This window comes from Pogona vitticeps, chromosome 1 (genome assembly GCF_051106095.1).
Source record: "Pogona vitticeps strain Pit_001003342236 chromosome 1, PviZW2.1, whole genome shotgun sequence".
Classification (NCBI taxonomy): Eukaryota; Metazoa; Chordata; class Lepidosauria; order Squamata; family Agamidae; genus Pogona; species Pogona vitticeps.
In genome coordinates, this window is record NC_135783.1 from 11,518,102 (window position 1) to 11,542,999 (window position 24,898).

The 24,898-nt window shown below is 39.6% G+C and overlaps 1 protein-coding gene across 2 annotated transcripts in view; it reads left to right on the forward strand.

Moving 5' to 3' along the window:
* The window catches only part of PPP4R3B (protein phosphatase 4 regulatory subunit 3B), a 42,236-nt gene extending 18,651 nt beyond the window's left edge, over positions 1-23,585 (forward strand). The window contains exons 5-16 of one of the 2 annotated variants that reach the window (XM_072987169.2): positions 3,090-3,167; positions 4,968-5,084; positions 5,891-6,007; positions 8,392-8,541; positions 10,536-10,638; positions 12,143-12,184; positions 14,527-14,685; positions 16,842-17,011; positions 17,886-18,025; positions 19,264-19,436; positions 19,948-20,150; positions 21,127-23,585. In XM_072987169.2, coding sequence (XP_072843270.2) covers positions 3,090-3,167; positions 4,968-5,084; positions 5,891-6,007; positions 8,392-8,541; positions 10,536-10,638; positions 12,143-12,184; positions 14,527-14,685; positions 16,842-17,011; positions 17,886-18,025; positions 19,264-19,436; positions 19,948-20,150; positions 21,127-21,222 — 1,548 coding nt within the window. In that variant the 3' untranslated portion in view covers positions 21,223-23,585. The remainder of the gene's footprint in view (positions 1-3,089; positions 3,168-4,967; positions 5,085-5,890; positions 6,008-8,391; positions 8,542-10,535; positions 10,639-12,142; positions 12,185-14,526; positions 14,686-16,841; positions 17,012-17,885; positions 18,026-19,263; positions 19,437-19,947; positions 20,151-21,126) is intronic. The other variant, XM_072987178.2, reaches the window with a different exon arrangement.
* The last annotated feature ends 1,313 nt before the right edge of the window (positions 23,586-24,898 follow it).

Below are 24,898 nucleotides of genomic sequence, written 5' to 3' on the forward strand. Positions count from 1 at the left end.
ACTGATCTTACTAAGAAGATCAGAGTCGTTTTATGCCAGGAGAGTAAAATGGAATAGCTAAGCGAAAAAGGTAAAGGCAGGTATAAATTAAGTTCATTTTGAAGGCATTTGTTTTTGTGAAATGGTTAACATTAAAAGCAATAATTGAAGTATTGTGTTTTGGTAAATGTTTTAAAGGAATAATAGATTAATTACGGTATATTCAGAAAATACTCCAGCAGTACTAGTAAATGATGAGATAACAGAACAGGTGTCTTTAGGCGAAGGTGCTAGACAAGGATGGCCCCCTTTCCCTGGTTTGCTGTGGTGATTATAGAAATATTAGCAAATGCTATTATAGAAATTAAGGAGACTCTAGTTATTATCTAAAACAATACCTTACTGACAATAGGAAATCCTTTAAAAGTTATGGTGATGGTAAAACTACATTTAAAAGAACTTTGAGAAATAGCCCAGCTGCAGATAAATTGACAGAAATCAGAAATGATGGTGTTCAATTATAACAAAGAGGAAAGAGAGGAAAAAATGGATGTTAATATTTAAAGGACTATCCAGGTTTTAGGTATAAATATCCGGATTAATTTGAAAACATTGAAAAAAGAATTTTAAAATACTGGGACAAATAATTAAAAATAAATTTTATGATTTAAGGAAAATTGGGTTGTCAGCATGGTAAATGTAGGAACTTACAAAATATGAAGGAATTGTATTAGAAAAGGAAAGCAGAGGTGAAAACAATGCAGTGAAACATATATAGTAAGTAAAATGTATAATACTGTATACAGTATTACTGTATTGGAAGCAGAAGATCAGAAGGACTTACTGTACTCAAATCATTATGGGAATTTTATATGGGAGAAGAAATAAGCCGTAGTACTTGGCAAAATATGTAGAAAGTCAGAATACTGGAACCCATGTCAATAAGGATAAAATAAAATGCTTATAAGTTAGTTTGAAGATGGTATTTAACTCCAGTGAAACTAAACCAAATATATGGTAGTTTTTCTAAGATGTAAAGGGCGCCAGAAAGTAGGTACTTGCTTTGATATGTGGTGGGAATGTGAGAATAAATTTAAATTTTGGCGATTTGTTTTCAAGGAAAGACATCAAGTGAACAAGTTAAATATAGCTTGTATGTCCTAAAATAGTGCTTTATCAATATTTGGGGGGGGGGGGGGAGTAGGTAGTTGGACAAGTAAAGAATTAGTTTCCAGTTAACAGCAACAAGATAGATTGTTGCCAGGAATTTGAAAACTATGTGATTAAGTTAAGTGGTTAAGATAAGGAAGTTTGGAGTATACGTATCAATGTTAAATTTACATGTAATATATAAGTTAAGAGGGGGTAACAGATAGACATACATTTATAGATACATGAGAATTTATTGATTTCATATTAATTAAGGGTAATGGACAAATGCCAATGCAAGAGTTAATGCAAATGTGGAAAGGAGATGGATTTCCATAAAGGTATAGGTGGTTACTCCCAAATGGTCCCAGTGGTGGAGAATAATATGGATTTCTTTCTCTTTCTTTCTTTCTCTCTCTCCCCCTCTCTCTCTCTCTCTCTCCCCTCCCTCCCTTCCTGTCTGTTTTAAAAGTATTCATATAGTTTTTATATAGGCATGTTTTTGACAAAAGTCATACTTAATAGGAGAGAAAGGATTGGATATAATGCAATTTACCGTACAGGTATTGTGTTCTAGATTTCTGAGGTGAAATAAGGTGATTGAGAATGAGTCTAGCATCAGCCTGTTGAATCTGCAATGGCTTTTTTACTGTTTTGCCTTTTAGGACTGCCTACTCTAAGTCATACATAATTTCTTTCTTGGACATCATTTAACTGGATGTTTTGTTATGTTTGCCACCTTCAAAAGTGCTCTTTTGAGTAAAGGTTTTTGAATAAGGGTAACATTTGAACTTTCAAGTGACTTCTAAATCTAATCAGCGATAAAATGTTTCTAATGGTACTTGAGATGCTACATAAAACAAATACTATTTATTTATTTATTTATTTATGCATGCATGCATGCATGCATGCATACTCCACACCATCTGGCAACCAGGCCACTCTGGGTGGCTAACAACAATATAAGCAGCAATATTAAAACACGATAAAAAATAAAATAATTACATACTAGATTGTTACCCAACACTTCCACTTAGTACCGACATCACTCCAGAGCATGTACTGCCTTTTTTGGGCACCTTAAAATTCTTTTACTTTGATATGATTTAATTATTATGGCAATCTGACCTCCTATATATACCCTTTGCTCTATGGGTTGAATGAGGCCATTTTGCTTTAGCTTGGTTTTTTTTTTTGGGGGGGGGGGGAATAGCTGTGAGAAGAATGGAATCTGAATGAAGGGAGGAATCCCTTTCTCCCTGGAAAACATGGATGAAGAAGAAACACAAAGATAAACTAGCAAGAAGAGTAAGAGAAGTTTGTCTTCTCTATCCTTCAGTACTCATATGGAGTGGCAAAGGCTGTACTGGAGCACTTCCTCAGGCCATTAAAGTTATGTGCAAGGGAGAGTCAAATAATACTTCATAACCTCCATCACATCCCTGTTGACAAACACCCTCCACCTTATATGTTTGATGATGTGTGAAGCAGAGAGCGTGATGCTTCTCTGAAGGCTCTCTTGAGTCTATGGCCCTGTTCTGCCTGTTCCCACAATTCTGATCATGTAAACATTGAGCACTCAGATAAGGCTAATATCTAACTACTAACTGTGGTCTGAATTTGGTTTAATTTCATGGATACTTAAAACCGTTTTTAAGTCAGTGTTCTGTGTCACCTGGTTGCATTTGATCAATATGTGTGATGGAATTGTATTTAGTACAGTCGAAATTATATTCTTCACATTAGTGGTGTTTTAAAGCAATATGGTGTGATTTGAAAAAGATGTGTAAATACATAACGTTTTTCATATTAGAAAAGCATGAAAGCATAAGCAAGACAGTACACATAAAAGTGTTACTTCTGTGATACACAGAATGAACCCATTGCAATCATTTTATATTGCAGTTATGAAAATAAAACTCTTTGTATCATAAATGTGTAATAACTAATATATTCTACAGGAAGATGAAAAGTTTTTGTCTGAAGTTTTTGCACAACTAACAGATGAAGCTACTGATGATGACAAAAGGCGTGAACTGGTAAGCCTGGTTTGGATTACTTTCACTTGTGATGATGTTATATACAGTACTCCAGACTCCATTGCCATCACAGTTCCAGTCCCATAAGAGATTTTTCTTGATAACAGCAGTTTCAAGGGGCTTGCTAAAGAGGACTATTTATCCAGTTTAATTGAAATATTTGAGCACATATGGAAGTTTGTACTGCAGTTAATACAAAGTAGAGAACAGCAAGAGAATACAGTGGCCAAAATCCTCTTGCAGAACTATGCAAATAGTGTAACATTTGAAGGCAAATTAAGAAATCATCATAGACAGCAGTTGTATGCACAACGCAGTATACAGTAGATAATGACTGGTTTCAGTGATTCCTTAGCTTAATGCAGTTTGTCTCCAAAAGTTGCACTTTTTGTATTGTGCCAGCATAATTAAGCAAAAGGACCGAGCCAGTAAAAGAAACTTTGCTTCTGTGTTCATGAAGAAATGGATTGTAATCCATGAAAGCGTCTATTGACATAATTCTGTTAAAGTTACAACAATACCCTTTATATTGTTTTATACGCTTACACATAAATTGTTCAGAAACACATCTAAGATTTTTACAAACACATTAAAATATTAATCAGAACTGTTTAGAAGCATGGGTATTATATATGTGTGCATGTCACAGGTTCAGGTTCGGTAGCGTTTCCTATCAGTTCACATTCAATAGCAGACTCGGATTTCCTGGCATGTAATCTGTGGAATCACCACAGTCATCACTGTTTATGTGTGTCTCCACAATGCAGCCATGGGATCCCGGACAAGTTGCCAACATGGGACTCCAGCTGTTGGATTATTATTTGTTTATTATGTTTTTGTGATTGTTGTGATTTATATCTGGAAATGTGAGTGCATGTTACTCATGGGAAAAGAAGCTGAGGAACCCCCAAGATTGCGCTTTAGAAGCTTCGTATCTCACATCCTTTATGTCATTATTTGGTGACCCTTTCATTTTGAGGCTGAATCTTAGTATAATAGACATAATCCAGGCATATGATACAGATTAATTCCTGGATTGTGTCTGTTATTCCAAGACACATTTATTTTGAGTCTTGGAATAATAGGCACAATCCAGGCATCAATCTGTATCATAGCAAGCAGCAGCATTCTCTGTTGCAGTGCCTTTTCTGGACATTTTTTCCTTTTTAAAAAGTACGGAACTCCCATCCATGTATCAATGCACAAATAACTTTGCTATAATTTTAACTTGTCCAGACTTGAATATTTCAAAAAGTTGAAACACGTAGATGAACCACATTTTCATGTGCTGTGGGTATTGCAAGATTAAGAACATAAAGGCTTAATTCATTAGATAAGCTATGTTTATTCAGTAGTGCTTGACAGCAATTCATCCTAGGTCTTTCTCTGTTCAAAGGTGTTGGGGAAGAGTTGATTAATAGAGACAGGATTTTGGAAGTTGCTTTAAACAGAACTACCTGACATGTACATTAAGCCCTGATTTTTGAAACCTTTATGTTTCCTCTGCATCATCCCTAGTTCTATGATGCCAAACCTTATGAAGACTTCTGTGGGAATTGAAAGCTACCTTATGTTTGTGATATTTTAGTGGTCTAATAAAAGGTATCAGACACCCTTATTTTCAGAGATAGAATAATGAAACTTCTCGTTTGATGCTTTTGCTGCTTATATTGCCTCTGCAAGGTATATTCTTCGTATTGAGTAAATTGAGCATTAGAGTGCTCATGTTCACATACTAGCAGTGTATTGGTATTCTATTAATTTTGTTCTCTTAATACTGTACTTCTTTATATCCTGCAGGTTAACTTCTTCAAGGAGTTCTGTGCATTTTCTCAGACATTGCAGCCTCAGAACAGAGATACTTTTTTCAAAACTTTGGCAAAATTAGGAATTCTTCCTGCTCTTGAAATAGTAATGGTAAGTTGAAAGTGATGCTTCCATTATGTCCGTAATTCGTTTTAATATTTTTGAATATTCGTGAAGATCTCAGAACTTTTCTGGACTTTTGATATTAACATTGCTCCTTAATATTTGGGGAACATTTGAGAAAGATACATATTAAACACAATTCACATAAGTAATGTACGGTTCATAAGTCGAAACGTTCGTATGTCGAGCCGTTCGTAAGTCGAGACCCCACTGTACATTGTTAAAGCTCATTTAAATCTACAGAGACATGTAGGTACTCTTAAGATGTTTTTCTCATTCTGGAATCACTGAACCTTTGCCTAAGTTTAACAAGTGTGTGGCATGTGTATATGTAAAACTAAGGTTCCATGTTAACTTTAGATACCTTGACTTATGTAGGAATCCATTCTTCAAAAAGCTGCCATTTTATCAATATGGGATATTGTGTTTCTGTATCCACAATTCAGAATACCAGGAAATGATCTGACATTGCTGCACAATATTGTGCCTGCATTGCCAGCAGGAAAAAAGGATGCCAAGTTTTACATAGCAAGGAGCAGCTTGAATGTTGACAACACCAATGGCAGCAGTCAAGATGATCTACAGGATGACCTCTCGTGCTCACAACAATTCACAAAGCAAGGGAAAATTCCAGAAGCTGACTCCATAAATTAGCCACTTCTCACTCAAACACAAAGCAATTGTCAGGAATGTTTTTCAACAAGTATCTAAGGTTCATAAGAATAGATGTCATAAATGTCATTTCAACATTTAAAATAAAAACTTGACTGAATTTTAATTTGCTTTTATTTTAGGGTATGGATGATTTGCAAGTTAGATCAGCTGCTACAGATATATTTTCTTATCTGGTAGAATTCAGTCCATCCATGGTCCGGGAATTTGTTATGCAAGAAGCCCAGCAGAGTGATGATGTAAGAAGGATGCAGCATAATTATATGATATGTTCCATGTATAAAAATATTAGCCCTTCTGAATACCAGTGTGTTTATTCTCAAGCCAAAATACTAGTTTCTCACAGTGTTATGAGAACATCAATTCCTTCGCTTTATAGTTCCAACAGCAAAAAAGTCTAGATATATTTTCGCGAAGGCTTTCATGGCCGGGATCTAATGGTTGTTGTGGACAGCACTGTCCTCTGAAGATGCCGGCCACAGAGACTGGTGAAACGTTAGGAAGAACAACCTTCAGAACATGGCCAAAGAGCCCGAAAAACCCACAACAACCTCTAGATATATTAATAGCCAGCTTGCAATATTATATCACAGATGATGCTAAACGATGATATAGTGCTACATGAACAATTCCAAGCAAAGCATTGATCTTCTCTTCCTTCTTCTCTCACATAGCTAGCAAGGATGGCTTTGGCAGAGTTTAGTTTCAAACTTGGAAGCATCCCTCCCCCCCCCCCCCGAGTCTTGGTGTATGACATGTGTCAGGTGTTAAAGGAAGGCATCTTCAACCTATGCAAAACTGGCTTGTTTTGTCCTAGGTTGCTTGATTCAAATGTAACACTGAGTTGGATTTGTTTAAAAGTGAAACTAAACATAGCCAAAGTTATCTTCATGACCATGACGTGATAGTGGAGGAGGAGTAAGCAATCACAATACTTTGCTTCATCTCATTCAGCCTTTTTTGTTTTTGTTTGCTACTTTTAAATGTGTTTTTTTAAATACTAGTTTTCATTTACCATTTTAATATAATAGTTGTTTAATTCTTATTAATATTTATAAGGCGTTTGGTGTCACCAATATGCAGATGACACCCGATTCTATCTCTCTTTTCCATCAAAATCAAAGGAAGCTGTTTTTGCTTCTAGGTCAGTGACTGGTGCCAGCAATGGACTGATGGGGGTGAATAAATTGAAACTTAATCCAGAAAAGACAGAGGTGCTCCTGGTCAAGCGAAAGGCAGATCAAGGAATAGGGATTCAGCCTGTGCAGCCTCCCTCTGAAAATACAGAGGTGCAGCTCTGGGGTGGTCCTGGATTCATATCTGAGTTTGGGTGGCCATGTGTGCATTTGCACAGTTAAAACTAGTGCACCAGCTGTACCCATTCCTAGAGGGGTGTGATCTGATCATGGTGACATATTCCTTAGTTACATCCAGGCTGGATCACTGTCATGCATGTGGGGCTGCCTGTGGGAAATGTTCTGAAACTTCATTGGGTTTTTGAAATGGATTTTTGTGCCTTCTGTATGGGAGGACATGGGGAGGAGGGGCTGGCAGCATTAAGAGGTCTGTAGTTTCATTTCTATGACTTGTGTCTACCTTGATTTGCAATTATGAACCTATTCAGGAGTCATTCTGGCCTGAAAAGTGGGTCTAAAAGAGAGGTCGTAGATGGATTCTTGTCTTTGGTGAAATTGCAGCCAGGGTAGATAATTCTGAAGTGTATACTAGAATCGGGAAAGCCAGACAGCTAATGCTGATGAAGGTCCAAGCAAGTGTGTGAGGACTGGGAGTCCAGAGCTTGTGCCAAGAACATGAATGGCAGTGTTTGCCTGTGATAAAGAGGCTGTTTATTTATTATTTATTTACTTAATGTATATACAGCGGTGCCTCGCTTAACGGGCGCCCCATTTAACGACGAAATCGCATAGCGATTAACTTTTTGCGATCGCTTTTGCGATCGCTTTGCAATGTTCCCTATGGGGAAAAATCGCTTTGCGATGATCGATATCCTGTTTTGCTTACCAGTCATCGCAAAGCAATGATTTTTTAACAGCTGATCGGCGGTTCCAAAATGGCCACCGGGTTAAAAAAAATGGCCACCCACTGTTTTCTGGGACAGATTCCTCGCTTACCGGGCAGCAAAAATGGCCGCCGTATTGAGGATTTTCACTTTAAGGTGAGTCTGAAGCCCATAGGAACGCATTGAAGGGGTTTCAATGCATTCCTATGGGCTTTTTAATATCGCATAGCAACGAAATCACTTTGCAGCGATTTTTGCTGCACCGATTATCGTCGCTATGTGAGGCACCAGTGTACTGCACGTCTGGTTTTAAAGGCCACTCTGGGCGGTTTATGACAAAAGCAAAACGAACAATAATCAACAGTTACAATTAGACTGCCAAAAAATTATATCAACGTGAACCTCAATTAATGTAAGAAATATACATAAACAAAACATTCTAACTTAAAATGCAAGACATGCCTCCTCACCTGTTTTGCTTCATAAATGGGCTTGCCAGAGTGGATCTCTTGTGTGCAGAAGTTGCGGGGGGGGACGACACAGTGCCATGATCTACTCTTAGTAAACTTCTGAAAGGTCTTAATTTGTCTTGATTTGTTACAGGATATCCTCCTCATAAACGTAGTTATTGAGCAAATGATATGCGACACTGACCCCGAGCTTGGGGGCGCTGTTCAGTTAATGGGACTCTTGCGTACTCTAATCGATCCTGAGAACATGTTGGCCACAGCTAATGTAAGAAAATGGAAAGGGGTAAAGAAACTTTACTGTCTAAAAAACATGTTGAATATGACCTCCTTTGCTTTCCGCACTCATTCTCTTCCCTCTCCTATTCATAAACTGCACAGTGACCTTGCAGCTCTGGCAGATAGACTTTAAAGCATGGCTTTTCCGCTCTTTAAACAACATATCTACCATTGAGTTTGAGTGGTAGTTTTAGTTTTCAGACATGTCTCCTGTAGCATGGTGGTTGTTTTTCCGTAGTCTGTATGTACCCCTTCTCAGCTGCATGGGCCTCCATTCCATTTTTTCTTGAGTTCCAAATACAGTAGTACCTCGGTTTGCAAAACGGATCCATTCTATGTGATGTTACATAGTACGGAAATTTCGCAAACCAAAATGCCAATTGCACTACGAAAGGGGCTGCACTGTAGGCGCAATGCACCCTGGGAAAACCCTTTCATAGTGCGGGGGGGGGGGAGAAAACAACGTAAACTGGGGCTCTGTTTCTTACGGATGTTGGTTCGTAAACCGAAAATTACGTAAACTGAGGCATTGACAAAGTGAGGTATTACTGTATCACATACTAGCAGAAGTGTTACAGATGCTTGATTGTTGTGTTTGGTGGCCAAGATGGGCATGTGGCTGTTACCCGCCCTTTGATCAAACAATGAACTTTGCTTCAATGATTGCTGCTGAGAAGATTGAAAAGGCATCAACTACACTATATATACATGTATATGGGCATGGGTAATACGGTTGCCTAAAACTTTAGTAACATGTTGCATTTTAGTGCTGCACAGTAGAGAGCATGGGATTTTATCTTAAAAGGGTCAAGTTCATGTTTTCACATGAAATGTAGAGGTTAATAGCTAAACATGTTGTTGTCTTTAAGCTTGGTGCCTGAAAATATAGGTAAAGGTAAAGGTTCCCCTTGACATTTAGTCCAGTCGTGTCAGACTCTAGGGTGCGGTGCTCATCCCCGTTTCCAAGCCATAGAGCCAGTGTTTGTCCGAAGACAGTTTCCGTGGTCACGTGATCAGCGTGACTAGACACGGAATGGCATTACCTTCCCACCAAGGTGGTACCTATTTATCTACTTCCATTTTTACATGCTTTCGAACTGCTAGGTTGGCAGGAGCTGGGACAAGCAACAGGAGTTCACTCAGTTGTGTGGATCCGATCTTACGACTGCTGGTCTTCCGACCTTGCAGCACAGAGGCTTCTGTTGTTCAACCAGCAGCGCCACAACGTCCCATTTTGCCTGAAAATATAGTTAAGCCATAATGTTAAAATACATGATGCCTTTTTATTTCATAATGTGTGATTTTCAAGAGAGAATAAAAACAAAAATGGTTCTCCGTCAGCAACGTCCATGTATAGTAAACGTATTTGTAACTGTTTAAAAATATTTAGTTGTATCAGTGTTCACTGCATATGTAGATTTGGTGATATTGAACATAAAAAAGTGAACAGTGGCCCATACAGAGGGACGTCCCCTTCTCTTCTGCCCCATACCCTACTTAGCTGCATGGGAATTGTGGGGCAATGACATCCAATCTTTTGGTGGACAGACACCTGTAGACTTCCTTTTCTCAAGTCATCTAACAGCACATTTGAAACCCACTAGCAGTAAAACAGTTTTTAATGGGAAATGAAAAACACAACTAAGTTTAGTAGCAGTCATATATCAAGAGCCATTTAATTAAATCTTGCAGCTATGGAAAGCTGGAGTCATCAACCAGTTGAGAAAATTAAAAATCTGTTATACTGAGAAGGCAACCATTTGCATTCTATGCAAACAGATAAGGGAGGGAGTCTCGATAACTGAGGCACCGCTATTAAGAAGGCAGCCTCTGATTCTAGGCTGCCATGCCTGGGCAACCTGATTTTAACCAAAGAGGAATGTGGTGCCTTTCAGTTCTTCATGCGTCATCATTGTTTTCTTTTGTTGCTTCATTTGTGAGCTGCATGACTTTGTACGCTCTTATACTAGTTGCTAATATACTTAGTATTTTGTGTTTCAGAAAACTGAGAAAAGTGAATTTCTCAATTTTTTCTACAACCATTGTATGCATGTCCTTACTGCTCCGCTTCTGGCAAATACATCAGAGGACAAAAATGACAAAGGTAAGATCAGACGTTAGGTTGGCTTTTCTGCTTTATTCCCTTTATTCACCTCCCATAGTAAACATGCCTGATGGTGTTCTATGAAGTTTGCAAGAGGACTTATGTTTTGTTGAATTCTGTGAATCAGTTAATTTGTGTCAACGCAATGCATGTTTTTATATCCTAGTTACATAAACATGGATTGTTTTCTCATTTGCAGAAGTTTCATGGAAGAAAATTACAGCTTTGTTAATGTTAATGTTGTGGTTCTACCCTGAGCTTGAAAGGGCTAAGTTTTGAAACAACAGTCCCAGAAGGCCCACTCTTGCCAACCTACTTGGTCACTAGTCATGCTGGCTAGGGGATTCTGGGAGTTTTCATTAAAACAGCTGTTTTAAACTCTGGCATAGGAGTAGGCCTCTGATACTAAGAGTTGGTGCCTTTTCCAAGGTGGTCTAGCTCAAGGGACGTGGTGGCACTGCGGGCTAAACCGCAGAAGCCTGTGCTGCAGGGTCAGAAGACCAAGCAGTCTGTAAGATCAAATCCATGAGACGGAATGAGCGCCCATCGCTTGTCCCAGGTCCCCCCAACCTAGCGGTTCGAAAGCATGCAAATGCAAGTAGATAAATAGGGACCACCTTGGTGGGAAGGTAACAGCGTTCCGTGTCTAAGTCGCACTGGCCATGTGACCACGGAAGATTGTCTTCGGACAAAAACGCTGGCTCTATGGCTTGGAAACGGGGATGAGCACCGCCCCCTAGAGTCGAACACGACTGGACAAAAATTGTCAAGGGGAACCTTTACCTTTACCTAGCTCAAATGCAATTCTATCGTAATGGCTCAATTTAGGCATAAATTAGGCTTAGGCCTGGGAGTTCTCCCTTTCCCTCCTGGGGTCCTAGAGGATGACAGGATTCCAGTTTTGAATCAATCACCTTCCTTTGACACGTGCAATCTGAATAGGGTTGCAACGTGAGAATGAGGCAAGGTCTGCCACCATGCTGCGACCCTGAAGATTGTGACTCTGTGTGCGTGCGCGCGCGCGTGTGCACACGCACACGCGCACGCACGCACGCACGCACACACACACACACACACACACACACACACACACACACACACACACACACACACACAGGGAAACCAAACTGCTTTCTCTGAGGCATTTAAGTTCTTCAGAAAAAAAAATCTTGTTCTTTGAGAATTTGAAAGCTTTTTTTAACCTGAAACAGAATAGAGAGCATAACATTTGCAGACCTATCCATGACCATGGGGCCAATTTGTGCAGCTGTTTTTGTTAGGCAACCACTTTTTACTGCCTGTACCCATTTGCTGACTTAATCCTGGTTGTGTGACCTAGAGTTACAGACAAGAATGGTGGGGCTTCTGAAGCTGTGTTTCTGGTACCTATGTGGGTTGAACAGTTGTTCTGCCCTGAAATATATTGTATATCTAATGTTCTGAAATGTCCTATGTTTGCCACAGTAATTCACTTATGCTATAAAATCTTTTCCATTTTTCTAAGATGCGGTAGTTGGAAGCAACAAAACTAATACGATTTGCCCAGGTATGTGGGAGTTTTTGTTATCTTTTCTGAAAATCTTACTTAAAGATTTTGCTTTATCCAAGTCCAGGGTAAGGGGTAGAGGGCAGAGAGAGGATGACCATGCATTCATGCAAAGCACTGTGAACTGGAGTGATGTAATTTAGCCAGCGTTTATACTTGATGGGTTTGGGGAAGACTTTTAAGGCAGACACAGCTTCATTATTACAAAAAACAAACACCACCGCCCTTTTATTATTTGCACAAGACAACTTTCCAGGTGGTTTAGTTTTCAGTCTTGGAGCCCATACCAGTGTGTTTATGTGTGCGTCTATGGTAGCTGTATCCGTCTGTGTAAACGTTACAGGTAAAAGCAAAAAATAAAAGAACAAATTTAAAAAAGACAAAAACATGGTGACACCTTGAAAACTGTTATATTTTAATGTGAGATTCCTAACATAGCAACATTTATATTTTAATGTGAGCCACGAAAGCTATAACATAATATGTATATTATATACATATAATATGTAATAGTTAGTCTTTAAGATAAAGTTTTTTGTGGTTGTTGTGAGTTTTTCGGGCTCTTTGGCAGTGTTCTGAAAGTTGGTCTTCCTAACGTTTCGCCAGACTCTGTGGCCAGCATCTTCAGAGGACAGCACGCTGATTTTTGTCTTTGTGTAATTTGTTTTATTTTTATTTTGCTTTTATCATCTTTGTATATGGTTTATGGTACACAATGGTAATCTGTTTCATACATCTTTAATGGGAAACGCCGTGGTCATTGTAGTTTGGTAAGATGCTAAGAATTTTCACCTAGAGATGATAGATGTTATCCTCAGAACCACAGCTCCCAAGATACCCTTGGAATAAGCAATAACTGTTAAAACAAAATCAAATTTGTGATTTAAATGTGACAAGTAGAGCACTTCATTCTGCGAAGCTACTTCAGCTTGACTGATGCAGGCTGTATGGAAAAGCAGGATCCTGTTCTTCCCAGGTGCGAGGTCACGACAAGCACAAGAGTGAAATATCCAGCCAGAATTGCTTACTACAAAAAAATATAGGGGTAGGTGCCAGTCTAAAAGAGTGCACAAGAGTCTGTGTCAGGTAGCAAGTCGCATCCCCTTGGTAGTACCGTGCTGCTTTAAGGAAATAAACTGATGGGAAGGGACAATGTCAATTTATTCAAATAGTTCTTAAAATCAGAATGCCTCCAGAATTGGGTTAGTATTTTTAAAAAACCAAATTATTCCAGATTCAGTGTATGAAATAGTTATTTGGTGAATCAAATCAAGAAAATGGTGACTTGATAGTATTTCTGTGATACTCTTTTCATGTGGCCGAAGTTACAGGGCTTGGCTTTCATACTCTGAAGAAATCACATCAACTCCTTCCATTTCCTGAAGCATTCAGGGCACCACTGACCCACCGCAAAACACTGGAGAGTCAGGTCTTGAGTTCGGAACAGCCAGGCTACTTTCAGACATCAGATTCACTCATCTTTTGATTGGATCAGTTCGAACTGAGTCCATCTCAATCCAGTACATATTTGTATGTTGCTCCTTCACATGTCTTCCTAATCTTCCGTGGTGTGGAGGATAAAAGAATATGATGTCAACTCTTAAAGAATGACCCAGAATTAGCCAGCCTGTTGATCCACACAGCCCTTTCCCAATGTTATTTCCATTCACTTAGATGCAAATAAGAGCTTCTTACCCAGAGGTTCCAGCAGACCTTTCAGATTTTTCCCTGTGTTTTTACTTGCTTTCAGAAAAAAAATGAGGGCTTCTCTTATTACGGCAAGTTTCATTGGGATATAGCCTGTTGCAGCAAAAAACAATGGGTTGTGGAGCGCCATAAAGACTAATACATTTTATTTGCCACAATATTTCACGGACTGTGGCCCATTTCTTCAGTTGCATCTGAAAAAGGCACATCCAAAAAAACTTCTGCTAAATAAAACTGTTTAGTCTTCAAAGCGCCAAAGGCCTTTGTAGAATTATGGTGGATTTGTGTTCATTTTTATGAGGTTTTTAGTGATGCTAGCAAATGCACTGAAATAGCTAAAAATGTTGATCGGCTAGAATCTTTGAATCATGCCTTATGAACCTTTGAGGAAAAGACTTCTGCATGGTTCTCGGTGTTCACCTTACTAGACAGGATATCAAGTCTGAATAGAGTCGTATTGTTAAAGCAGAAGGTGAGAAACAGAAAAGCCACCTAATGCTAGGGGCTACATTCTTTGGTAAAGACAGAAAAGTCTTTCTTACCGTAAAATTGTGTTTGTGCATAGCCAGGTATCGCTATCCCTGGAGCATTCTCATGGAGTCTTCATACCTAACAGTTTTTGGTTTATTTTTCAGATAACTATCAAACAGCACAGCTGCTTGCCTTAATTTTGGAGCTGCTCACTTTTTGTGTGGAACACCACACATACCACATCAAGAATTATATTATGAACAAGGATTTGCTGAGAAGGGTTCTGGTCTTGATGAATTCCAAGCACACCTTTTTGGCCCTATGTAAGTAACAAGTCAGATGTCTTAGGGATATAAGTAGCTGCTTTCTGCAGAGGGTTGATGTCATCATCTAGAAACAAGCAAAGGACAGATAAAGTAGAGATAATTATATATACAGAGGGTATTGCAGGAGCACAGAAAATTCTCGGAATGTGGTATCTGGTAGTTTATTTATTTATTTATTTATTTATTGGACTTATATACCGCCCCATAGCGCTACAAGCACTCTCCGGGCGGTTTACAATTTTAATTATAAAGGCTACACATTGCCCCCCCAGCAAGTTCCTGAGAGTGGCTGTGCCTCCTTTTTAAGTGTAATTCTACACCAACTTTCCCACTGCCAGAACCTGTCGTTGGTAGTAGGCACTGAGGCTTACAGGAATTAAAATCCAAAATATCTGAAGGACACCAAGTTGGAGAAGACCAATTTATAATGAATGTCAAAAGCCTGTGACCAATATCAGGTCATACCTTTGGATCCACAGAGAAAGTGCTGAACAAGATTCTCAGTAGTCATAGGGTCTTGTTCCTCGTCGCGATAACCAGAAGTAGGATAAACATATGCAAAATGAGATGACTGTTTCAATATGCATAATTTAGACATGTCATAATTTAGCATTTCTTCTTGCAGAATCTGAAATCATTGGTAGAATGTTCCTTTCAAATTCAAGGTGTGCACACACACCAGATACTCCACTATTCGGTGTGCTGTGATAGTTTCAAATGAGTTTCATGACAGTTCTTGATCCCAAGATGAATTCCTGTCCTGCTTTGAAATAAAACCCTTGTTGTAAAGCATGCCCTGACAAGACTGAGTACTTCTTTTTTTGTGCATTGGTTCAGCAAAACTCTTAACTCTAGTTTTGCCACTGCAAGGCCCATCAGTAGTCAGCTTCTTGGGTGAAAAGAATTCCCTTTCTCCACTCTGCAAAGCCTGGGCTTTCGTGGAGAATGTGTCAGTTCCCTTGGCCATTGAAACCGGTATACTAGCAACGGGTGCTATTGGTCAGCTCTTCTGTGTTTCAGCCTGTCTTCTACAATACATGTTGCTGATAGGGATGGGAAACTTTGGCTTGTGAATGTCCCTTGTTTGCACTGCTTGATAGTATACCGGTTTCAATGGCCAAGGGAACTGACACATGGAAACAGTAGTCTTGCTACTGATTCAAGTCCATGGGGGAAGTTTCTCAATTAACTACCCTTCCCATGGGGCAGTGAGACGATTCCCAGCAAGCCGTGCTACTGAGGGCCATTCCCTTTTGCTTCCCAGCCAGCACATGTGTAGTGAAGCAGATAATGGCGGCGAGAAGAGTTCTCTATTGCCTTTTTCTTTCCCCTTTCTCAGTCCCAGAAGTTTCCCTGGGGAATTCTGGACGACATCTGGGGCTTGTAAGCCTTATGATTATGAGAATTCTGTATCTGGTTTCCGATGCTTCTGCACAGTAACTGCAAAATATTGGGTTTGCAAATTGCATTTGGACTTAACAGCCAACAGATGTTTCTGTTGTAAGTGGATGTATACCCAACAGGGCCTCTGAACATAATGCAGAGCAAATATATTCAGTGAGCAAGTGGAGCCTGCTCCCTTCATACAAAGAATTGCAGAACAGCATTGTTGCCCCATAGTCCATGCGTATCTCTTTCTGGAAGTTCAACACAGCTTCTGTCTCCATCTTGTGTCTACCTAGATTGAGCTGCTGCATAGCTCAGTGGTTAAAGTATCTGGCTGTAGAGCCAGAGGTTGGGAGTTCAATTCCCACTAGGCCACCTTGACAGGGCTTGACTCAGTGATCCATAAGGTCCCTTCCAGTTCTACAGTTCTAAGAGGAGGAGGAGGAGATCCCAAGCTTATTTTATGCCAGAATAGAGTCCAGGAGGAATCCCACTTTTCCAGTGGCAAACATAATTTCCCTTCATGGAGAAAGATTTTCCTACCAGCTTCTCTTCTTCGCAAACTAGACTTTTAGGCAAATCCTTTTTACCTTAGTGAACATATGAGTGAATCACTGGTTAAATGTACTGTATTTTGTGCTACCCATGAAATCAGAAATTTTCAGATCGTGTAAATGATCGCATGCCAGTGATGTGGGAAGAAATTGCTAAACATGAGCTTTGGAATAGAGAAAGGAACACTCTTAAAATGCTTATTAACTTTGTAGGTGCTCTTCGTTTCATGAGGAGGATAATTGGCCTAAAAGATGAATTTTATAACCGTTACATCACCAAAGGAAACCTCTTTGAGCCAGTCATAAATGCTCTTCTGGATAATGGAACTAGGTACAATCTCCTGAATTCAGCAGTGATTGAACTTTTTGAATTCATTCGAGTGGTAAGTTTTTTGGTGGTGAATGGGTTGGACATTCCAAAATAATTCTTTTAGAAGGAGTATGCCTGTAAATGAAGTGTGAACGCAAGATTTGGATCATACTATCTTGATGTTGGGAAGTGGGCTCCAGTTTATCATGCTTTACTAAAATAAAGTTTGGCAGACTGCACTCCTGTTCTCACTTACCAGGGAGTAAACACAGTTCTATTGCTGATTGTGCTTCTTTCCTTGGTATTCGTTTTCTCTTGTTACGCTTTTAAACATGTCTTAAAATTGTTTTGATTCAGTGCTTTGCTTACTAACACAACTTATTTAATCATTTAATAGCTTTTTTGTAAGGGCAAGGGTTGGGATGCTCAAGTTCAAGGAAGTTGTGATTGTGTTGGTTTTACAAGTCCGGAGTGGACTGCAATTGCAGACGGTGGACCTCTGGTGTAAATATTCTCAGATTTCTCCCCTACGTTGGGTAGCACCCACGTGTGTGTGGATACAGCCACTAGAATGCCCTTATATGCACAGGCTACAGGTGGTGTCATTCTTTTTTGAGGGGTAGAGTGGGACTTCACATCCCAGAACTCCCAAGAATTTATCAGGCAGAATTTTGGGAGTTTCAGCCCACAAATGCACATATGCAGATACCTTCATTGCAGTCACCTGGATAAAGCTGTTATCCTGTTCTTCAAGGAAGCTGTTACTTCAGGAAAATATTTCTGATTAAACAAGTAAAAACATTTGAAGCTTACATTGTTTCATCTTTTTTTTCTTATTGTAGATTCTAGTGGGAAGATAATAAGTTGTTTGTTGTACTAAGAATTGCATTGCTATTTCTCGTCTTCTCCAGGTAGATAATGTTAAACTTTGTTTTGCCTTAATACAGGAAGATATCAAATCTCTTACTGCACATATAGTTGAAAATTTTTATAAGGCGCTTGAATCCATTGAGTATGTTCAGACATTCAAAGGATTGAAGACAAAATATGAACAGGAGAAAGACAGACAAAGCCAGAAGCTGAACAGGTATCCATATTGAGACAAAAACACCTTGAATGCCTATCATTTGGACTTCCTGAAATGTTGCTGTTCTGTTAATGATGCTGTTACATTCACATTTTCTCTTGCAAAGATTGTTTGGAACGTAGCAGTAGGTTTTTATTTGCTCGCACAATTCTGTGTTTAATCAGCTTCTCTCTCCAGTACATCCATCAGATTTTGGAACCTTTGTATTTTGTTTCTTGATTTGTTTCAAAAATCGTGTTCCTAAAGAGAGGTGAAGAAACCAGATTTACGCTGCAATTACTGGGAAGGATTTCTTTGTCCTAGTTAACCTAAGAAGTCCTTCTAGTACGACTTCCAACTGCCCCCTTAGTGCTAGCTAAGTGCAGCATACGGATCATGTAATATTTGGGGGGGTTGAAGATGGACCCCATGTTTCCTTATTAGCATGTTGGAATTTTGTCAAGGGGAACAGAGTCTTATTTCAGCCCACAATTACCTGGTCAAAGATGCCCAGGTGTCTTGGAATACCTAGGAGGTCCTCGCTATGCGTGTGGCCCCATCCTCTGTGTAGAAGTTCATGCCTCCATGCATTGTTATAACTTCCGTTTTGCAGAAGAATTGAACATGGCTCTCTTTGGTCTTGCTCAGTCCTCTCAACATGGGAATACTTGAGATACGTTGGGGTTGGCATGGGCACTTCACCTGTCATGGTAAATATTTGTTACTTAGATGCTGTATATACATCAGAATAAACTGTCCTTGCTGTTCAGAAGGCAAAAGAGGGTAAGTTAGATTTTTTTAAAAAGATAGCAGAAGGAGATTATTTTGATAAGCTGGAATGAAGGTGTTTTCCTGGCATTTAAACATTTTTGTGTCCCAGCTGGTTTTCCCATAAAGTGCAAGATTATATGTACCTGAGTTTTATATAGACAGAAACAGCTGCCTTCAACCTAGTGCAGAAATGACTTACTACTCCTTCTGTTGGTCTCAGAGGAGGAGATTGGTGTTTCTTAGAGCAGTGGTTCTCAACCTTTGGTCATCAAGATCTTATGAGCATTAACTCCTGTCACTCTGACCATTGAACATGTTGCCTGGGGCTCCTGAGAGTTCAGGTCCACAACATATGGAGTAACAAGAGTTAAAAGAAGCTCTTATCTTCCTCAGAGAAATACCAAGATACTAGTATTCTTAGGGAAGATATACTTTGGATTGCTTCTTGCCAGCCAACCAATGTTGAATGTTGTGTATGTGTTTTACAGTGTCCCATCTATACTGCGTAGCAACAGGTTTCGCAGAGATGCCAAAACCTTGGAGGATGATGAGGAAATGTGGTTCAATGAAGATGAGGAAGAGGAGGGGCAAGCCATAGAGAAATCCAAATCAGAGGATGATTTTCCAGAAAGTTACGAGAAATTCATGGAAACAAAAAAAGGTACCTTCCTCCATTTTTGCAGCATGTCATGAGTTTTCTGAGTCAAAAGTCTCAGGGCAGAATTTGGAGAACTAGTCTTGCCGAGGCCATTTCCTCTCCTCGGTGCATTCTGCCCCTGATCTCTCCCAGGTTGCCACTCTCCTTTCCGTTTCCCGAACCTGAAACTCTTCTACCACAACAGAGAACGGAACGTTGCTACTTAACATGAAAACTTGTTCCTAGTGGCAGTCACAAACTCAGTCCTGGCTTGCCGGCTGCTGTACTGATGACCTGAGTTCCATAAGTGCTGACTAGAGGCTGCCAGCCAGAGCTAACTGCCTACTTAGAAGGCCTGACCTCATCATAATAAATGTAATGTGGTTTCTGGGGTTCACCATACCTGCATTACCACTGAATTAATTTTCTCCACTTGACTTAAGAGGGGTTAATTTGATATTTGTGTATATTTTGGCTTCCATAGATACATTTTCTCATGGTTAACATTTCAAAATCCTTCCTCATCCCCCATTAGCAAAAGAGAGTGAAGACAAAGAAAACCTCCCCAAAAGGACTTCAGCAGGTGGCTTCAAATTCACTTTTTCCCATTCTGCCAGTGCAACTAATGGCGCCAACAGCACCAACAGTAAATCGGTAGCAGCTCAGACTTCACCAGCAACTTCAAATGGTTCCTCTTCCAAGAATGCCAATTTGACTGCCGCAGTCACAGCCGCAAAGGTGAGACATTTGTGGAAACGGTCTTGCACAAAAATACTAATGTCTGGTAAGAGCAGATTCTATTCAATATAAACATACTGTTATTATCTGCCAGGGCTGCTTCATCTCCTGCACATGGATATCTTAGCCTATGAATTACAACACCAGTATTTCTGCCTTCTGTACATTTTGTTATCAGTGTTTGCAGAAAGCTTTTTGGCATGTTTGGAGTCTTCTGAGAGGGTGTTTTGTTTTGTTTCTGCCATAGTCACAAGAAGGCTGTCATGGATGGCCTGCCCATTCACAACAGAATGGCCGCCAGACTTAGAAGCCAAAGAGAGGAACCTAGACAGACAAGGGAGTGGGGGAGAGACCCAAAACTCAGGGCAAGTAGAGGAAAAACATATGCATGTGAAGATACAGAGGAAGTACAAAAACATTTCATAGCCGGAGAGGGAATGATTGCGCAGAAAGAAACAGACACCTTCTGCTCTTTCCTTGCCCCCTCTTATAATTTCATCACTCCATTTTCCTCCATCCTCCCAGTACTTTCTTTCAGTCTGTCCCTAATTGCCCCTTTCTCACCTCTGATAGGGAGGGAGAAGCACAGGCACTCATGAGGAGTCTTTTATGAATGCCTTTGTGACCATTGTGTCGTGGATGGCGGCCTTAAATTCATTGAAATTTTTTTAAATAAACCTAAAAGCAGCTTGCAGTTGTCTTAGTTAATCCTACCAGGGGAATACATATATCATTTATAAGTCAGCTGCCTACATAATATTTGTATACAATAGTAAAAGAAGTGTTTTATATTAAACACGTATCAATCTAAAAATAATGTAAAATCCTTCCATTTTACCCTTTCTGGAAGATAGCAATGCCAGGCATTCTTCTACAGCGAGGGCTCATGCATTGGCCAGTGGAAGGCAGGTTGCAACAGTTGTTTATGCCCCAACATTCTTATTATATGTGAGCTTATTTCCTTTACATTGAACAGGGAAGTTTAGTTGGCCTTGTGGATTATCCAGATGATGAGGAAGAAGATGAAGAAGAGGAAACCTCTCCAAGAAAAAGACCTCGTCTTGGCTCTTAAAATTTTGAAACAAACTCCAATTGAGGGCGCTTAAATGCTGGGACTGAACTAGTCTGACTCGGAAAGCTTTCTTCCTGGAAAATACATGAGAATACAAGGAGTAGCAAAAGAAACTCAGCTAGAAGGATTTAGTTCTGCGAACACCCACTTCCAAAGAACGTCATTTCTTTCTAGTCAACGAGTCTGCCGTTGAGGCTGTTAAATATTCAACGGGAATGGTGGGTTAGCGATCAGCACCCGGACGACAGCTTGCTGGCAGATGGATCATTTCCGGTTCTGTGAGGGGATGGGACGGGACAGGTGACAAGTTGTGTTATTGCAGAGTTCCCCCCAGTCTGTATCCAAGCTAGAAGGAAATTGTAAGGCTTCATTTGCAAATTTAGTCACATAACTTTGTAATGGTGCTGTCCATTGTGGGGTTTTTTTTAGCAATTGCCTCTTTTAAATGATTATTTCTAGTTTCATTTTTTTAAAAAAAATCTGACTTTGGGGGACCATTATTTGCACAATGAGCCAACTTATAGAGGGTAGCACCTTGATATATAGTGCATGTTCAGTGGTAAATTGGTCCCCCCCCCCCCCAAAAAAAATCCATAGTTTGGAAGGAAAAGAGAAGCCGGGTTTAAAATGTAGGATGACTTGAAACAGCTGTTTAAGGAAACTGGTATCATATCAAGGGTCATAAGTTTTGAGTGGATGGAGAAATCAGGAAACCCTAGTACTTGAAATGTCATTTGAGTTGGAACTGCTAATGGCATTTTAAGGAAGCCAACCTGGAGTTGCTCCTGCTAGCTTCAAAAAGTACTCTCAAGCCATCTGCATTTCACATTTGCAGGAGTAAGAGCTATAGTAGAGTAAAATGACGTGTGAAGGTTTTGAAGCCTACTATAAATTGAGGAGTATAATCATTTTTTCTTTTTATCTGTAGTAATTTGGAGTCAGATCAGCATGCAGCACATTGAACCTAGAGGGTTTAATGCTAAGGCTGCTTCTTAACACATTCCATGTATTTAAGCAAATTTCAAAAAAAAATACCTTGGATAAATTGATGGAGGCAACCATTTCAAGACCTTTTTTTATTTTCAGAGCAAGTGAACTGTAAATATTTTAATGTTAGTTTGGCCATATATGATCTGAGATCATGTAGAAGAAAGAGTTCCCCAAACTACAAATTGTGTTAAGAGTGATATGAACAATGAAACCAGCAGCAATCCATTATGATAGATCACTCTTGCAATGTTATGGGTCCATTTCTCCTGACAGTTACTGACAGTTTTTCCCTGTTTTGGAGACTTTGTAGTTACTTTTGATTTTAGCTATTGTTTGCAAAAGATGGGCTGTCTGTGTAGATATATGAAGTATAGTTTTTCCATGAAACAGAAGTTTATTTTGTACTGAGAAGAAAAAAAACCACTGTACTTGTTTTACACCATTTGTATACATGTGGTAATATTAATGCTGAACTGTAAAATTCAGGAATTAAAATGTGACCCTGTAATTCCATAATTATTGGTTTTGTTTGGTTTGTTGTAAATGGTAAGTTAATTCTGATTTTGAAATGTGGCCATTTTAGAGGATTTTAATGAGATAGTTATTTGTACAATTTAATCATTATGTGCAACTGAATCAGATCTTGCAGACAAAGCAAAGGAGGTCCTGGGTTTGATTCAGTATGCTGTGATGACTGACAGTTTGTGGCCCGAAGAACATCTCTCTGCCTAGTGAGGGCTCCAGGCAACCAAAAATGGGGTTTGCTTCTCATTTCAACTAACCTTCTTGGTGAAAAAGTACATGGAGGAGCAATTTGGCAGGTTCAGCTGACTTGCTGGTGTAGGCTGACCCTCTTATGTTCGGTTTGTAGACTCCTGGCAAGTGTTCTCTCCAGTCACACACATGTAACAATTTTCCCTAAAGCGATTTCCCCAAGGAAACAGAGTAGTTTCCAACTTACCTGGCCCATTCCCAGGCTTTTCAAGAATTTGCTGAATTCCTTTTTCACAGGATGTTACAGGAGCTATAAAATACCTGCCAATCCTAATCACTAATCACTTCTGTCACACATATAAACAAGTTTTATTTTAACAATCCAAAGCAGATAAGAGGTGACATGTCAGCCAGTATCTGAACACTTAACAAAGCTGTGAAAGATGTATTTGAGCAATTCCCTTTCAAGTTACATACACTGTCTCAGGTGTATTGGTTCTCACTTCTGCCAACGTCATTTCCATTTGTATGAGGGTTGCTTTTACCGCAGGACAGCCCCCATTGTGAATGCCTGGAGCCCTTCACTTTTTTTAAAGAAAATTATTACATCTGCCAACATGTCTCAGTTAAATACTATTTTAATAAAAAGTTACATTAAATCTGGATGGTCTCTGTCTTTACTGTCCTAAAATTTTGAAGGTAGTCTTATCTGCAGTTTGATGGAACTTGAAACAATTCTGATTTAAGGGTGAGGTATAGAAGTTTTGGAATAAGTACTAATTGAGCCAAGCAAAGTACAAAGGTACTATAGCAAGAACTGCTGGATAGCTCAGTGGTTTAGGCATCTGGCTGCAGAACCAGAGGTTGGGATTGACAGGTCTGGACTCATGATTAGAGATGGTGATTCGTTTTGATCCATTATTCATCAAGGTTAACGAATACGAATATATGAATGTTCTTCTATAAATCAATCCGTCGATTCATCTGCACTTTAAATGGATATAACACTGCCCCCTGATGACCTAGAGATACCACATTTGCAGGAAGCTTCCTAGGACGGTTTTCTACAGCCCCTGAAAGTTTAGTGAACATTGGATCATGGACCTCTGAGTTATATAGTCATAAGGAGGATCCCCCCCCAGGTACTTAGAGACTCCAGACTCACAACACAACGCCTTGTGAGTCTTGTGAGTCAGTGCTGCCAACATGTTCCGCCTAGAATCTGTGACCATGTGACCACAGGTCACCTCCCCCTCTGGTACCCACTCCTACAGTGCGGACAGGAACTCATCAGCAATGTTCCTCCCCGTCGCCTGAGCTTCCATGTGCCACGCCTGCAGCAGAAGAGACTGAGGAAATATTCATCAAGCCATAGTCATCCTGATTTAAAATTTTACAAATACAGATCGACAATTATATGATGAATCAGCTATATTAATCAGAAAAACTGATCGGTTTTTGTATTCGTCCCCATCTCTACTCATGATCTACAGGGTCCTTTTCAGCTCTGCAGTTCTAAAATGATTATGATTATTAATTTTATTATGCTGTAGTGTAGCAGGGCTGGACAACTTTGCTTTTTTTTCAGACTACAACTCCCATAACCCCTCACCATTGGCTATGTTGAGGGCTAATGGGAATTATAGGCCAAAATAACCTAGAGAAACAAAAGTTGGCTGCCCTGGCAGTATAGGCTCACTTAGACTATGTCATAATACGCCAGTCAGTATTTTAATTTTGGCCCGTATGTGACCTGTACAGCCTGTTACAGATGTGCATGGCAAAAACGTTCATTTTTTTTTGTGCACAGGACTTCTGTACAACACACAGGGGAACACCAGTCATCAAGTCTTCCTCTGTGCTGCACTGCTACACCAGAAAGCAAAGGCAAAGCAACAGCACATCAAGCAGGCAGCACAATTGGCTGATGAAGCGAAGACTGACCACAACTCCTTACTCAGTTACAACCAAT